At 38.6% G+C, this 18,513-nt stretch overlaps 1 protein-coding gene across 11 annotated transcripts in view; it reads left to right on the forward strand.

Moving 5' to 3' along the window:
- THRB (thyroid hormone receptor beta) overlaps window positions 1-18,513 on the forward strand; it is a 361,115-nt gene that overhangs the window by 286,026 nt on the left and 56,576 nt on the right. For all 11 annotated transcript variants that reach the window (XM_044755477.2, XM_070492841.1, XM_014829844.3 and 8 more), the window contains one exon: window positions 2,444-2,704. In XM_044755477.2, coding sequence (XP_044611412.1) covers window positions 2,444-2,704 — 261 coding nt within the window. The remainder of the gene's footprint in view (window positions 1-2,443; window positions 2,705-18,513) is intronic.

Genomic DNA, 18,513 nt, shown 5'->3' on the forward strand with positions numbered 1-18,513 from the left:
TTTTGAGCTAGTAAATGCCTCCCATGAATGAATCCCTTTTCCCAAACCATCTCAGCTTCTCTTCTTAGGAAAATGGAAGGCAATCCTATCCCCTGCCTCACCCGAAACGAAACCTCCTTTGCTTAGAAGAAATCCCCACTCCTGCTGGCCCGGGGGACATGCTGAGCAGGCTTTCATAGGCTATGCTTTAAGGAGGAATGTCCCCTTGGGTAGGGTCCCTTTCAGCATCTATCATCCAAGCATGTTCACTAGTTCCCTTCGCTAGAGAACAGTACTACCCGGTTTGGCTATATTGCTTTATTTCTGTTCAGGCAGGGGAATTAATACCAAATTTTTTAAATTTCTGCAAAAAGTCAAATGTTAGAGGCTTTACAAAATAGTGTGATAACTTTAACTTTACTTAAAATGGAGCTTTCCAGAATGCAATTTGCTGAGGATTTAGAGAGGCCCTGAAAATAAAGGCGACATTACAGAAGCATGCATGAGTGTGAAGGCTTTGCATGTCTGTAGAAATAAAATGAATTTCTTCAGGCCTAGAATTAACTCTTGCATTCAGTAACTTTATATTTAGCTCATGAAAACCTCAAACCCCTGTGGATAATAGATACTTGAATGGTTTCTACGATAGATATGTTTAGTCTGAAATGTAATACAGTCTCCCAAGATCTTAATCTGTTGTTCTCTTTTAATGGATAGTGCGAATAAGTGCCTGTAATTGCACCAGTCCCTGGCATGGTTGAGTCCAGACATTTTCAATTCACCATGCATTGAATAATGCCATATAAACTCTGAGAAGAAAACCCATGTTTATTTCACTCCCCTCATGCAATGCCTAGCACAGCTGTTTGCATAGAGTGAATTTTCAGGGTTCTTCTCTGAACAAGATCAAATGTCACATCCAAAAGCTAGCACATTGTACAATTTTTTTAAAGGGGATTATTGCTTACTGGCCAAGTTAAGATATTTCAAGCCCCAGCATTTCCATTTACCGTGACAAAGAAATCATGTGTTGATTATTACTTTATTGTTGTCATTGTTCACAGTCTTCTGGAGTAGAAATAGAGTGTATGGGCATCGGAATTTCCACGTAGTAAAGACCAGGAAGGGTAAATGCAACTTCGAAAGTGACGGACAGGAGATTATGCCTTGAGAGAAAGCATCCTGGCAAACATCTCCTGGGGACATCTAGTAGCTTTAGCTTATGAAAACCTAAACCATTTTAACCCTTGCATTAAATAATTTAAAATTTATTTTAGATGTTCAAATGGCAGCTTAAAATTCCCAGATCAGGATCGATGTGTCTCTCTAATACAGCTATCTGTGGTCCTTTGGTAATTTCAGCATAAAAGAAAGTTCACATAACAATTATAGCCTTTCAATAACTGGATATGATCGCTTTAAAAGTAGAACTCTATTTATATTCTTTCTCATTTTGACAGACAGTAGCCGAAGTAGCTGGAAATATGGGTGACCAGATGGATTATGTTTTTTAAAGTGTGTGCATATACAAATATATATATACCTTAGCTTGCTCACTTTTACTCTGTACTTTATGTCCATGTACAGTAAAGATATTCAAGGAGGTAAAACTGGCCACCAGGGAAGGTTAGCGTGAGAAAGTTTTCATTATATTATTCCATTTTTTTCCCATTTTCTAGAGGGCAGACCCTCAAGTCCCTGAAAATGGAATAGAAAAAAACAACATAATATACATAAATAATTAACTGCCTGTCCCTCAACCGAAGAGATTTGGGGCTTATCATTCTATCATTAGGGCTCTTAATTCACCACACACTAAAGCACTATCTACTTTCCTTCATCGGATCTCAGTGCCAATTTGGGACTACCCTGAAACCATTTACAAAATTTCTATTTGAAGATCCAGTCTCTTTTTTTTAGGCCGTCAGGGATAGAAGGTGGTAAGGAGAACAGAGTTGTCACTCTCAGCGTAGCCACGTGAGCATGTCCCACTTAAGTAACAGGGTGCCCCTCAGGTCAGCCTGTGATAAAACCCAAGTCAAACAAGGCTGAATCCTGGATGTTTTATGTCGTAAGGATCTGAAAAGTGTTCACGACCAGCCCTGACCCTCAAGACCTCAAATGGTCATCTAAGCAGTAACATAAATTGGTGTAAACTTGCTCTTGGGCCATTGCTGTGGAAGCGGGACTGGCAAAAGTGCAGCCTTCCCATGGAGGAACTAATGTCTTTGTAGGCACTAAAAATAAGGGGGAATGTGTTGATTACTCCGACAGGCAATCCAACTGTGGTGGCTAAATGCCCAAGGCTGACAAATTCTGCATCTTATCACTGCCGTCAAGTGGAGGTGCATGTGAATACTGTCAGCCCGAAAGAATTGAGAAACAACTTGCCTTCCAAAACTGCATCTCAGCAAAATCTTGACAATGCCAACAGCTCGTCATCTCGTGTTTTTCAACCCTCCAGAAAATGGCCTTCCAGCCTGGGACAAATCGAAACACTGTCCAGACCGAGAACACGACTGGAAGCTAGTAGGAATGTCTGAAGCCTGCCTACATAGGAAGAGCCATTCGGAGAGGCGCAGCACGTTGAAAAATGAACAGTCGTCACCACATCTCATCCAGGCCACTTGGACTAGCTCAATATTCCATCTGGACCATGAAGATGTGAACGATCAGAATGTCCCCAGTGCCCGGAGCTTCCAAACGGAGGAAAAGAAATGTAAAGGTAACCAGATTTTTATTAAACCATATCAGGTGTTTCAACAAGGAAAAAAATCCTGTGTTGTAACTGCGTGCTTGGTCTCCATGTATTCCAACTATAGTGTCCATGTGCTTTCCCAACTGTTCTGTTACAAAGTTTCTTCATATCCAAGTCTTCTTTTAAACATAAATAAATAGGTGGGTTCCAAAGGAGAGCAGCTAATTTCAGTTTCATGTTGTGTTGGGGCGCTTGGGGAGAAGGCGTTTTTATTTCTCTAATTAGCAAAAGGATTGTTAGTTTGGCTTTAATTTTATTTTTGAATCTGCGTAGAAATAGCCAACACTAGCATTACATAACTACTTGCTTGAAATGTCTGTGCGCGTGCGTGCATGCGTGCATGTGTGTACATTTCTTTTCCCAGTTGTACCAGTAGCTAATGGGATCTCAAAGTCCACCTTTAACCTAAATAGACAATTCATGTTCAAAAGAGAGGTTTTAAGTTGTTTTCTTTTACTCATTAAATCCTTGTGTCATCATCCTGAAAGGCAAGATTATGGTGTTAGGAGGTTGTCACCTCATAAAAAAAGTTAAACTGGCCTAAGTTCCTGATTGCATTAGATTTAACTGGTCTTTACCTCAGGTTGCCTCCACCCTGACAGATGTCTTTGTGCTGATCGCTTTATTGTCTTAGGGCTCCCCAAAATCTTTGCTTCTTAAATTAATTTGTGTCTTTAAATGTCCAAGAAATCAATTTGCGTTTTTAAATGTCCAAGTTCATGTAACTTCTCATTCGTTCTCAATTTAGCATTTTTTTTTTAAAGTTCTTTTTCTTTTTTCTTTAAGGCATTAAGCTTTCTTAAGGCTTCGTGACAAAATTTTAAATTGTTATTTGAAAATCTGGTAATCACATACCAAGATATATTAATGAAAGTTTGTAAAGACTCCTATATATGAGCCATGAAGGACTTTTGAAAACTGTTCTAACTTGAACGTAAACACATGATTATGTTTAACCCTCTCAAAAAGCCTCTGGTCCTTTAGCTTTTCTGAAAACACTTCGAAAGCTCCTTGGAACTACCGGTTGACTTGGGAAGTGGTGTGTGCAGATCATTTCAGATGAAAATAGGATGATCTAAAAATAATAATGAAACAGTGATATGAACTCTGATTTGAGTGCAGTCAAAACTATATATGTTCTCTTTGGAAAGATTTGTGTTTGAACTGCTTCTCTTCTTTATTTCTTTAGGAGATTTGAGAAATTGAAAAAGATATTTAGGAAGAGCAAAAAGAGTTTTTTCAAAGGAGTCAGGGTAGAGGACAGGTGTGTCTGTATATGTGTATGTGCACGCTTGTTTGAAATACAATTGAGATTTAGTCTTAGAATTTGTAACCGGGTTGTATCTTCAAATTTTATGAACTGGCATTAAAACCATATCAGTCCTTGATTGATAGTGAAATGCCAACAGGAAACTGTAGTGTCCTTATGATCGAAGGACCTCACAAACTAAATTTGATTTATTCACAGTTGGTACTCATATTCATGTATCCATTCATTCATTCATAGGGTCCGTCCATGACTCTATCATTTATGAGAAATCTTGGCCTTGCGTTTCTAGAGTTCTTGACACTGTATATTTTCCAGTATGTTGGTACAGGTTAAAAGCAAAAGGAAAGAGTCTCTATTTGGATCCTAGACTCTAAGTATAATACAGTGGTTAAGACCATAGATTTTTAAGTCTGACATATTTGGGCTAGAATCCTAGTCCTTCCACTTTCTGTCCTTAAGAAAACTTATAATTGTTGATAAAAACTAAATAGGATAATGTATTGAAGCATTTAGCATAGTACCTCTCATATTGTGCTCTGTAAAGAGCAGCTGTCATTGTTAGTATGCTCATTATTATTAGCTGTACATCATTAAATCACATAAACTCCTTGGGCTGCACTGTATGCCTCGTAAGGAATGGAGGAGGGGAGCGGGACAAATGAGTGCAGGGTGGAACATGACCTTTCACGGAGGTTAGAGTTGATAATCCATTTGCATTCGTTCAGCTCTCTTTTGCTGAAAAGTCAGAAAATTTGTTTAAGAAGAAAATTTAATCAAATTATTAAAGTCCTTCCTCGAGATTCTAGTATTAAAAGGAAAACAACTAAGGTAAGCTGTCTTATAGTTTGCAGAGTAACCAGGGTTCACTTTGGCATGGATATGAAGCTGTGCTTTGGTTCAGCATGAAAATGCCACCAGAAAGCCTAGGTTGTCATGGCCCAAGGACCCCATGGACTGAATTTCACTCATTCACGACGGACACCTGTATTTAGTGAGGCACCGGCAAAGCCAAGGAAACAATGTGATTAGTCACTCTTTTCTTTTTGGAGGTGGTTCTTCTCTGCTTGCCTGCTCCTTCTGTATAGTCACTGTGAGGAGAGTTCTATTTCGATGTCCATCTATCCTGGGCATTTATTTCCTGGCTATCCCTGTCTAGCCCCCAAGCATGCTTGATATCTCAGTCCTGGGCTATAATGCCATGCATTCATCCCATCAGTGTTTATTGAGTGCCTACTATGTGTAGAATATTGTCCTCGATGTCCGAGCATGAAGAAATAACAGCAGAGCCAAAAGAACATCCAAGTAGCCACATTTCAAAGATCCCAAATGGAATTGATAAGATCTAAATGGCCCTCAAGGCTACAAAAGCTTAAGGATCCACAGTGCAGGAGCCGTGCAATCAAACTGACTGCTTGAAGTTGCATAATAAGCCCATTTCCCAAATCAGTAATCTAGCAAGTCTAGACCAGTGCACCTCTAACTACGGTTTGTGGGTGGGTATCCTTCTGTAAACTATTACTTTACGACTCTCTATCAATGCAAGTCCAGAAACTGAGAGTAAGCTTTAGAAGCTTTTATAGCAATTTGACATTGCCACTGACATTCAAATGCATGATCAGTGGATTCATCTCACTAAACAGCAACCAGTTGCGTATTGTCAAACTTGCCTGATCAGTCATGTGTGGCCAAAGCTACGTAAAAGTCCTGTGCAGTAAAACTGTGTATTGGGCCATAAGGGACTGGATATTTTTTCTAAATGGTCCTTCACTTCAAATAGTTTGAGAATCCCTAATGTATGTTTTATAGTATCCTTAGTGTTTTTTCTTTAGGCTATTTTTGGTATGTGTATAATGTTTTGTTTATCATTTTAGCCTGAATACTGCTTTCATTTTAATCCGCATATACGTGTGCTCCTATCTGCTACGCCATTCTAAGGAAATTAATTGGTAAGATGTTTAGCTAGAATGAGAGCTCTGGAGACCTTATATTCTGCTGCAGAGCCCACACTTCAAATCAGCCCTAGTACCAGAGGCTAGTGACCCCATTTCCTTCCCCAGCCCACCCTTCTATCTCCACGGTACACCTCCCTGGAGTTTCTGTCACAATTTGAACTGATTGCTCAGCCTTGAAGACCACATCCTTCTCCTGCCCTTCTCCTCCCTTCCCAGAGTCTGAGATGATGTATTTGGTGGTGCTCAAAGTTCACCAACCAGTGGCACTAGCAGCACTGGGGGGTTATTAAAAATGCAGAATCTCAGGCTCCAACCCAGGCTACTGAATTGGAAACTCTGGAAAGGGCCCATGAATCTGTGTTTTAACCAGCCCTCTGGGTGATTCTTAAGACCTGAGTGTCAGGAAGTGCCTGAGAATACTCTTAAGCTCTTACTATAGGAAAAGGTCTGCCACCTAGTGGACAATTGGGGAATGTGCATTTTTCTTCCCTTCCTTGACCGCACCTGATGAGCCACCTGAGTCTCTCGGCTCTTGATTGGGCCTTCCTGTAGGCCTACCTTATGTTAATTACCAACTGGATGTTCTCCTTAATCACTGGGCCTGATAACACAACCCTCTGGGACGCGAGTCCTTCTGAGAGTCCCACACTCTGTTTGGCTGGGGCCCTGATACTTCTCTTAAGTTCTTATGAGGCTTCTCCATTCAGCCTTCTCACGCCCTCCTGAACTTCTCTCTGGGAAGCACAGTCCCAACCAGTCCTATAAGGATGGGTACTAGGCAGATGCTTGCACCCCTGTAGCTGAATCTAGCCAGCCCTGTGGAACCCAGACAGTCCCTTCCATACTTTGATGTTTACCCTTGATGTCAATCATGGAACACTGGAACCTGGTGGGAGAAACAAGGCAGGGATGGATCCACCTCCCTGGTTGCATTAGAAAAAGGATAGCAGCAATCTGGTGATCTCACTGAATTTTCTCTGTAGGTCCACTCTATGTTTAATATCAAGAAAACTGAGTCTCAGGGCCGGTCCAGTGGTATAGTGGTTAACCTTGCACATTCCACTTCAGCTGCCCAGGGTTCATGGGTTCAGATCTCAGACATGGACCTACACACCATTCATCAAGCCATGCTATGGTGGCACCCCACATACAAAAAATAGAGGAAGATTGACACAGACGTTAGCTCAGGGACAATCTTCCTCACCAAAAAAAAACAAAAGAACTCCTGAGTCTCGATACCCAGGAAGGCATGAAAAAAATAGTTAAAATAATTTTACCAACAAGTTATTTTCTTTCATTATAAAAGCCTTCTATGTTCATTGTACAAAAAATGAAAATTTCTCAAAAGTTCAACAAAAATAATTTTAAAAAATCATTTGTAATTCCGTCCTCCAATGATAAGCAGTGTTAAAAATCTTTATTAGATTTTAGTCTTTTTCCTGTGCATATCTATTTTTACAAACCTGGAATCATGCTAGGCATATCATTTTTAACCAGTTTTTAATGCTTAACAATATATCATGCACATTTTCCCTTGTCATTAAATATTGTTCTGAATCCTGGCTTTTATTGGCTATAGATTATTCTTTCTTACAGATATACCATAATATATTAAATCATTCCCCAGGATTTAGACAAGTTAAAGTAATTTTTAAAATAATATCTTATGTCAGCAAAGGGACAAGCTATTAACTCATCCTCTTCATAAGGAGAAAAAATGAATCAAATCAATGATCACAATTTTAAATGATGTATAATTCTCATTTACCAAAATAACAAAGTGTTCTGAAAATGAGAGACATAAAACCAAGTCATTGTATGCATGATAATCCTTCAAGTTAGACATTCACATTTTCAGCGGATGATCGCTATCTTTTGTCCTTAAATAAAATACAAGGACATCTTCAGGTGAGTACTTTAGAAGGTCGACGGTTAAAAAGCTTGAACCCTTCCACCAGTATGACCATCTGCTCCATCCATCTCCGCTCTCCACTCAACCCTACTCACCATACATCAGGGTGTGCAGTCCTCGCTGAGAGTCCTAGTGTGATTCATATACCTCAAGGGCACTCAGAAGCTTTAGCCATCAACCTGAGAATGCCTGCTCTCTACCAGCTTCTGACATATGCAGGAGAGCTTTGTTATTTGATACTGCAAAAGCAGTGAAGAGCTCCCCTAAGTAGACGAAGGCAGACAGAAATAGAGGGCAAGAAAAGAGAGAAAAGCTATCAGCCAGAGTGGAGAGGAGGAAAGAACTGGAAACAGAGCAAGGTCAACAGAAGGCCAACATAAGAAATTCAAGGCTCTGTTCCATCCAGCTTCAGTTTTCATTGAGATGTAGCATGGTGCAGTGATGGACCACTGGCTTTCCAAGGCCAACTGAGCAGCGTCTATCACAACATGAAATGCAAGTGTGCTTTGACCCAGCCATCCCTCTTAGAATACTCTGTCCCATGGAAATACCACACAAGGCATGAAGATCCGTGTTCAAAAGTTTTCTTTGCACCTTTGTTTTGATTCCTGAAAATGTGGAAACAATCCAAATGTCCATCCATAGGGGAATGTTCAAATAAATTATGGTATATCTAAAGCATCCACCAGAAAAATAAACAGATTTTTTTAAAGAGGTGGTTTTAGGCATACGTAATGGAGAGGCAACTATGCATTAAGTATAATGCAATCCCATTTACAGTTTTAAAAGTCTTCATAGTTGTGTGTGCACAAATGTGCATAGAAAAAATTTCTGGATACACATCAACCTTGTGACAGTGGATACCTTAAAAAGGAAAGAATGGAATAAAGGAGGATGCTGATATTAACTTGGTAAACAACTGCATTCAAAATATTTTACAGTAAGAATATATTAATGAATAACTTGTGTAATTTTTTTAATGTTAAGATCATATGCTTTACATTCTGACAGGCTTAGGTTGACTTCTTTCTCTTTAATTTACTAACTCAGGGCAAATTTTAAACCTCTCTGACCCTGAGTCCAATTTTAAATGGAGTAATAATATCCAGCTTTCAGATTTGTTGTAAAGATGAAAGATAATGGGTCTAAACACCCAGCATGGTGCCTGCCACTTAGTAGAGATGAGATGCTAACTATTCTTAGAATATGAACAATCTCTCAGCTTGGTGCCCCCTCCTTCAGTCTTTGTCACCCTTTCTGACCTTGAAATACATCGATGAACTGTATAAACATAAATGAAGGAAGCAAAACAACACATCACATACACAGCTGTAGCAGAGGCATAAACACTGAAAGAAGGGTCCACAGTGGCAACCAAGACATTTCTCAAACTCTTTGCAAAATTAAAAATTTAAATAAGAAACCAAGAAAAGTATGAAGGGGCTGAAGTGGAATTTTAACTCAGGCAGTCTGACTCCAGCATCAGAGCTTTTTATCATTGTACTTTCTTATGACACAAAAGGGCAAGAAGATTCCAGGCACCCTAAGGAAGGAATCTAAACCTTAGGGAAAACATTGGTCTACACTCAGGGTAGGGTATAGAGCAGTCAGACCTGCTGTGACCAGAGCAGTGGGGTTCAGCACATAGCTAGTTATAGTCTAAGGTCAAATTCTGGTGCTGCCTCTTTTCAGCCATTGAACCTTGAACGAGTCACTTAGCCTGTCTGAGCCTCAATTTCCTCATCTGTAAAATGGAGACCCTCTCCCATAGAATTGTGGAAAGAAACAAGCTCTTAGATGATTTTACAGGACACAGTGAGTGCTCAATAAGTGGGAGCTATTATTCTTATAATGAAGCTTGGAAAGACTCTGAGGAGCATATACGATATTAAGGAATTAGAACACTCATATGAGAATAACCACTATAAGTCGATACTGACAGGATTGAAGTTTCTAAAGCCAGGAATATTATGGATGCAGGAGAACAGACACAATAGCCAAATCCCTTGATGCTTCCAACAGATAGTTTTCAGACAAAATCAGGTACAGTGTGAAGGGTTAACTTATTGACCTTGCATTGAAGTTGAAAAGCTATTGTTGGGAGAGCCAGCCTTACAAAGACATCACAGATGACCACTGGAATTCAAAGTCTTTCCCTTCCCCAGGTCATCTCCCACAGGGTTGCCCTGAATGCCTGTAATTGCCTGGTTGCCCTTTCTCTGTGGTCTTTCAAAATGCAAACCTCGGGGCTGAATGAATATCTTATCAAGTTGCTAGCGTCTCCAACTGGTTGAATTGGATCAGATTCCTTTCTCCCTTGACGAGGTGCAATAAAGGCAATGGAAAGAGTAGGAATGGAAGGAGGCCATTAAAGACATGAGGACAGCCTGGTGGTACAGCTGTTAAGTTCACACGTTCCACTTTGGTGGCTGGGATTTGCCGGTTCAGATCCCAGGTGCAGACCTACACACCGCTCATCAAGCCATGCTATGGCAGGCATACCACATAAAAAGTAGAGGAAGATGGGCACAGATGTTAGCTCAGGGCCAGTCTTCTTCCTCAAAACGAGGAGGATTGGAGGCAGATGTTAGCTCAGGGCTAATCTTCCTCAAAAAAAAAATTTTTTTTTAAAAAGCACAGAAATGGATGAGAGAGAGAGAGAAAATAGGAAACAAGATTGCCTCATCCCAAGGGGCAGGTTGTCAGGCTGTGTACTGTATGCGACATTCACCTCATAGTTGAGGATGTGACACAGTGTCCTGAGGACAAACACCACCTACCTCACTGCTTGACAAGGGCTGCCCCTGAGCACAGGATGAAACTACAAAGAGGTTCTGGTCAAATTTAGACAAATGTGTTAATGGCATATTGATCATGGGCTATCAAGATATTCCAAGATTGATAACACTGTGTTGTATAATTGAAATTGCTAAGAAAGTAAAACGTGAATGTTCTCACCAAAAAAATTTATATATATAATTTATTATATATATTTATATTTATCTATAATATATATTTATATATAATATATATCATTTATATTTACATATATAAATATGTGAAGTGATGGATGTGTTAATTAACCACATGGGAGGAATCCTTTCACAATGTATACATAGCAAATCATGACAATGTACACTTTATTTTTATGTCTGTTGTTTTTTTAATTTTACTTATTTTTTATTATGTAACATTGGCTTATTACATTATATAAATTTCAGGCGTACATCATTATTTTTCGGTTTCTGTGTAGATTACCTCATGTCCACCACCCAAAGTCTAGTTACAATCCATCGCCACACACATGTGCCTAATTACCCCTTTCGCCTTCCTCCCTGCCCCCTTCCCCTCTGGTAACCACCAATCCAATCTCTGTCTCTGTGTGTTTGTTTGTTGTTGTTTTTATCTTCTACTTATGATCGAGATCACACAGTATTTGACTTTCTCCTTCTGACATTCGCTTAGTATAATACCCTCAAGGTCCATCCATGTTTTCACAAATGGCCGGATTTCATCGTTTCTTATAGCCAAGTTGTATTCTATTATATATATAAAACACATCTTATTTATCCATTCGTCCCTTGATGGGCACCTAGGTTGCTTCCAAGTCTTGGCTATTGTGAATAACGCTGCAGTGAACATAGGGGGTGCATATATCTTTACGCATTCGTGTTTTCATGTTCTTTGGATAAATACCCAGCAGTGGAATAGCTGGATCATATGGTAGATCTATTCTTAATTTTTTGAGGAATCTCCATACTGTTTTCCATAGTGGATGCACCAGTCTGCGCTCCCACCAGCAGTGTATGAGAGCTCCCTTCTCTCCACATCCTCTCCAACACTTGTTTCCTGTCTTGTTAATTATAGCCATTCTGACAGGCATGAGGTGATATCTCATTGTAGTTTTGATTTGCATTTCCCTGATAGTTAATGATGTTGAATATCTTTTCATGTGCCTGTTGGCCATGATGTACACTTTAAATATCTTGCAATTTTATTTGTCAATTATACCTCAACAAAGCTGAAAAAAATATATTTCAAGAATCCTCAAGTTGCATAGGTAGCCTACTGCATCAAATCTTAGGGATGTTGCCCAGCATATAGTGGACACATAGGGAATGTTTAGAACAGAAGACGATGGTTTGGCTCTTGGTTCTGACACTTACCAGCTATTTAACCTTGGATAAATCACTAATTCTCTCCAACAAAGAACGTAATCAGAGATTAATTGACCACAAAGAAACCAAAGACATTGATCTACACTCCATTTTAAAGTAGCTCTCCAGTACGATAACCATACTTCCCATGGTGGGGAAAACAGGGAAAAATACATTAAATCAGTACTGGCCCCAAAAACCTAAGCCGTGATAGCATAAAACAGTGCCAGCTCCAGGAAAAATTGAGAAATCAGTTCCCTTACACAGTCTCCTTCAGTATCCTTACTTCTCTTTGGGACGGCTTTCCCCAGGAACAGAGGAGTCTTTGGCCCATCCAGAGGCCCATTCTCAGTTCCCCGGTAGATCTAGGCTTCTTCCCCCTTCAGTTTCTGAAAGTATACTCATGCTCCATAATAAACTTATTCCCCTGAGGGCGTTCGTGACCAATACTACCTTATCTCCTGACCTCTCCAGTGCAGGGACTTGGGGTTTTGAGTACCTCTGGAGATGCAGAGGCTCCACACCAAGGGTAGCCTCTAAGAGTGGCACTGCAGACAAAGTAGGCAAGTATCTTAGGGAAAATTTTCACCTGTATTTATGACTTAGAGTAACAGGGATGGTTTCTCTCTCTAGCTAGTCTATTCTGTGTCTTATGCTAATGATGAGCTATATTTACAGGTTAGTCTTTCAGGTTCTGGACCAATTCAGCCTCCTTGACTTGAACTGGAATAAATATGACCCTATTTCTCTATCCACACTGCAAGGGTGCCAGAAATCCAAAACCAGCTGAGCTTTGGAAATGAGAGTCAGAAATCCTCCATGAGGGGCCAGCCCTGTGGCCAAGTGGTTAAGTTCTCGTGCTCTGCTTCGGGGGCCTGGGGTTTCGCTGGTTCGGATCCTGGGTGCGGACATGGCACCACTCATCAGGTCACGTTGAGGCGGCATCCCACATGCCACAACTAGAAGGACCCACAACTAAAATATACAACTATGTACTGGGGGGATTTGGGGAGAAAAAGCAGAAGAAAAAAAAAGAAATCCTCCATGATCCAGAGTGATCCTCCATGACATTGACCTGAAACAGAATTATTATCTTTGGTAAACCTACATCACCATGACATTTGTCAGTATTGACTTATACAAGGGACTTGACTTTATTAAACTTTCCTGCCTCTTAAAATATAGAACTGCATTGCAAATATGACTATTTAATTATCTATACTTTGAAGGCACTCAACATTTGAGTTAGAGTATTGTGCGGGGTTTGATGGTTTATTAGTCTAGATGGCAATGTTGAGTGAGTGGCAGATTTTACCCCAACTACCCATGGTTGCCCTATAATGTGCAGCTCTAAAGGCCATACTATTGTAAGCCAAGCCTCAGAACTAATGAAAAGATACTGTTTTTGCTCTTTGTTTGCCTAGCTCTGGAAAGAGCTTCTTATAATAAGCCTAACATATAAAACTAAAGGTCAAAACTGTGTAAGTAAAAGAAGTTCCTGCCCTTTAAGGGGAAAAAAATACATGTTAATTTTTGCAAGAGTTTCAGTTGAATGGGTTTCCAAGGAAACAGGTATCTGCAATGGGTTCATCCCATTTAATATTTATGGCGGAGCAAAGGGAATAGTCCTTTCTAGTTATCCCTTTGTGGTTACACATGACATGCTCATTCCTAACTTTTCTTTGAAGCGATCTCTCTATATTTGAGTCTTATTTCTTCCCCAAACAATGGAAATGAAGGTTCATTCTGTGATTTTTTTTAAAAAAAAGTTGTGCAATATCAAGAATATAAGCTGGTGATAACTACTAAAAAGTACGAAAATAACGCTAATCAATCTGACACACTTTTCTTAGATGAATTGAAGGCTATTGGATTTGCTTGTTGTTTTATTGCAAATCTGCTTACTTTTTGAGTTGGTTTCTGTTTTTAAGATTTGAATTGGAAAAACAAAATTGGTGCCAAAGGACCATCAAGTCTTCAAGTTTGAGTGACTTGTGTGTTTTCTTGGAACAGCTGCTAAAGTAAACTTATAAATTTTTTTTGTATTTGATCTTAAAGCAATCTCAGGTTTACTAAAAAGTGGAAATAATGCAGAGAACTCTCCTGTACCCTTCACTTGGGTTCACCAATTGTTCACATTTTGCCACATTTGCTTTCTCATTCTATGTATGTGGATGTTTGTATGTGTTTGTATGTATATGTATTATTTTTTTTCAGAACTGTTTGAGAGTAAGTTGCACACATAGTGCTCCTTTAAATACTTCAGTGTGTCTCCTAAAATCAAGGAAATTATCTTAGAAAACCATGGAACAATGATAAAAATCAGGAAATTTAACATGAATGCATACTATTATCTAATCTATAGACTTTATTTAAATTTCACAAATTGTTCCGCCATACCCACCTTCAGCACACAACAAATGCCCCCTTTCTTTGTCTTTCATGGCATTGACATTTTTGGAGAATGCAAGCGGATTATTTTGTAGAATGTCCCTCAGTCTGGGTTTGACTGATGCTTCTTCATAATTAGAATCAGATTATGCATTTTGGGGAAAATACTAAAAACTTGTTGTATCACAGGATGCTTGCTTTTATAAAAATTTGAATTTAAGTATATGATTCAGAAATAGTTTCCTACCTTCCAAACCACCTACATCTTTGTGTGAGGCAGCTTATGTCTTTATTGATGAACTTGTCTTTGTCTCACTGGGTTGAAGAAAGTATATTTTCCAAAAGTCTTCTTATTAAGCACACATTCAGTGCTCTGAGGGTGAATGTCTCAAGAATAAAAGTTACTTGTTTCTCTGTTACTTGTGACGTTTTTAAGGTTGGAATGACAGGATGATACTTACCTGGGGAACACCTTTCTTTATAGTCGGGACAGAAAGCAGATTCTCCACAGTTTGAAGACTTTTCTGAGGATGACAAATAGACATTACCTCTTCATTCTCTTCTCATGTTTTAACTGGACATTCTTTTCTTTCCACAACCCAAATCATAGTAAACTACGAAACAAGTAAGATTGGGATGTATCTTAGATTAATCTTGATATTTACTGTGTATCTTTCCAGACTACTTTGACATTTGAAATAAAATGAAGAATTTCAATTCACCATTTTGTATGGGGATCTCGGGCTACCAACATAACAGAGATCTTATTTTTGAAAATTCTTTTACCAGTGCTCTTTTATTCTCCTCATCCTTCAAGTCTCAGTTCAAATAGTGCTTCCTCTGTGATTCTTTCTCCATTCCCTATCAGAATGAATCATTTCTTTCCTTATGGGGTCATGAAATGTTGTTGAAGTACTTACTGTGCTCTGCCTTCTCTTATTGTGGCTACTGAACATGCCTGTCTGATTCAGCAGAGATTATGAGTTCTTCTTGATTTAGACCAAAACTGTTCTTGAGTGTGTTCTATGTGCCCAGTACTGTACTATGTGCTGAGAATAAAAAGTTAAACAAGAAACACCACTTCCTGCTTGGGATTTCCAAGTAGATATGTTGGAAGAGCTTTGAGTCTAGACTTGAAATGAGCAGCAACTCTGTTGACGACCGCGCAATGATAAAATTATCTTGGCTGGCTGGCATTTGTGTTAGAGAAGAATAAGAAAGAATTTAACCTACATTGTTTCAGATATAATTCCCTTTTACTCCATATTCACTTAACATTTGAAGTATTCAGTGTGTCAGATACTGTTTTCTGGTTGTTGATATGTCTTTTTAGTTGGGTTGCAAATTTCAGAGCAAGGTCATGTCTTCCTCCTATGGCGTATCCTCCATTAGATCTAGAAAATAACTTATATGATATTGATACATAAGTGAGGTGAACTTTTTAATTTTTTTATTTTGATAATCAGTTTTAATTAGGTCAAGCTATTTGTAATCCTGTATCTATTTTTGTAAAGCTTTACTGAGATATAATTTACATACCATAAAATTCCTCTGTTTTAAGTGTACGGTTCCATAATTGTTAGTATATTTACAGAGTTTTGCAATCATCACCACAATCTTATTTTGGAACATTCGCATCAGCCCAAGGAAATTGTGAGCTGGTTTACAGTTACTCTTCATTCTCATGCCCAGCCCCTGGCAACCACTCATCTACTTTCTGTCCCTACAGATTTGACTTTACTGGACGCTGCACAAAAATGGAATCCTGCAATGTGACCGACATCTTTCCCTTAGCTTATTTTTTTTCAGCTTCATCCACATTGTAGCATGTATCACTACTTTGCTTGAACTTTTCACCTTTAATTATTCTTCATAACATTTTCAAGTATAAGTATAGAACTGGAGCCTTTAATGAACAAAGAATAAATCTTTTGAAAACTACATCAGTTGTGGCAGAGTCTAGATTTTGCATTAGTTATTCTTAAAGGTGAAAAAGCAAAGTAAATGCAGATGACTCAGTCACTCATTCGTTATTCCTATTATTAGGGAAATTTGTTTTAAAATTAATCTCTGACATGTTATTCTGGAATAAAAAAAGTATACTATAGCTGTAAATGTCAAAACCATTCCATTCAAACAATCACTCAACTTTTCAAATCAAGTCCATCAGTGTGAATTACAATGAAATAATCTTCTCAACACATTAAACTAAGGAGAAATGGATCTACTTGCTGTAGGTGATTAAATAATACATGAAATGAGTGGCTATGTGATACTCATGCAAAGCATAAATGATGTTCATAAAAACATAAAATATTGAAGAGTATGTATGTTTTCCAGAGAGAAAGAGAAACAAACATATTGATCAAAATAAATACATGAAGTAGCATTAAATTAGGTGCATCTTTGAAAAACAGACAAATCATTATAATGACCTTAGAATTTGTGTTGAAACACATTATTAGTTGCCCAAAACTTTCAAAACCTTAAAATAATTTTCTAGGTAGAAAAGTAGTGTGGGGAAGTGGGTCAAGCAAGTTCTAGACTAGCAATTTAAGGGCTGAAATTTCAATACTAACATCTTCCCTTAGTAGCTACATAGGGTGAGAACCATCCCTCAGTTTTCCACTCTGTAAAGTGAATGGAAATACCTCCTCTACCAGTCTTATTGTTTGGTTATGAAGATAACATGCAATAGACCTCATCATTTTTATTTAGCCAGTGTTCTAATTAAAGTTACACCAAAACTCAAGTTTTATTTTATGTTTTCTGGACTGCGATGCCCAAGCTTCATCAGACTATATTAGACTCATTAGAATTTCCTTTTGAATCAGATGTTCATTCATGGAAAAGAGCAGACATTCCACCATTGGCTTATAAAAGAGAAGAATTCAATGCTGATAACAGTGGTCTAAAATATATTTTAAAAGCCTTACTTTTCTTTCATTCCCCAGCCGTAAGTGTGCTATTCTGTACTCACTTTTGTGTACATACATTTTCAGTTTGGTCTGGATCCTGAGCTCTGTTTTAATTTTATCTCATTTTTTCAAAGCACAAGGAGACCTTATGATTTGCCTTTGGTCTTAGGAAACATCAGTCAGAGCAAAAACCTTGATCTTCATCCTGGGGGCTCTTACGTGCAAAACACTGTCCTGGAGCTCCAGTCACTAACCAACACTCCTCCAGCCATTGAAATGCTGTGGAGGAGAGGCCTTGAAATAGCACAAATGTCTCTGGGAATTTGGGGTTCTAAGACCCATTACTTGAAAACTTAAATGGAACAAATCTTGACTTTAGGCTCAAATCAGACTGTATATTATTTTTTAATATGCAAGAGAGAATTTTATAGACTTAACACCTATCCAGGATGTTTAGAAATATTTTGAGCACATAAATTTCCTTGTATGACATGGTTAAGTTTCTGGTCCTCTCAGGGAGGTCAACTGACAAACCATGGGGGATCACTGCACGTCAGGTCATCACAGCCCTACCTGTGGACCCCAACGTAAGCTACGAAAGGCATGAAGGCAGCAAACTGGAGGCATGTTTTGTAGCCACATCCTGTATTCCAACTTATCATCCTGTCTACGTGGAGAAAACACATAGTAACTCACAACCTGGAGGGATATAATTTTAGGTCTTTCAGCCATTGTCCACTCTCATTCATTCATTCATTAAGCAACTATTATATGCTTATTGTGCACTATAAATTAACTTAAATATCCAGGAAATAAGCACTATGCTTTCATCTCTAATTTATGCAATGATTTTAAGAGAACACAGATATAAATATAAATACTATTTCAGCTTTACTACGTAGAAAGGCACCATATTTTGGAAATGAGCATGGGATTTGCAACCAAATAAACCTGCGTTCAAAATACCACTCATCAGCCTTATGACCTTGGGCAGGTTATTTAACCTCTCCAGGTCTCGGTTTCCTCATCTCTAACACGGGAGCAATTATATCTACCTACAAGATTGTTGTGAGGCTTTAATGATATGATCTACAGGAGAGTCATTTCACAATGCATAGATCACTGTGTGGAATAGAGATAAAGTAGGAAAAGAAAACAATGTGTGACCAAGGCATA

Source organism: Equus asinus, chromosome 21 (genome assembly GCF_041296235.1).
Source record: "Equus asinus isolate D_3611 breed Donkey chromosome 21, EquAss-T2T_v2, whole genome shotgun sequence".
In the NCBI taxonomy this organism is placed as follows: domain Eukaryota; kingdom Metazoa; phylum Chordata; class Mammalia; order Perissodactyla; family Equidae; genus Equus; species Equus asinus.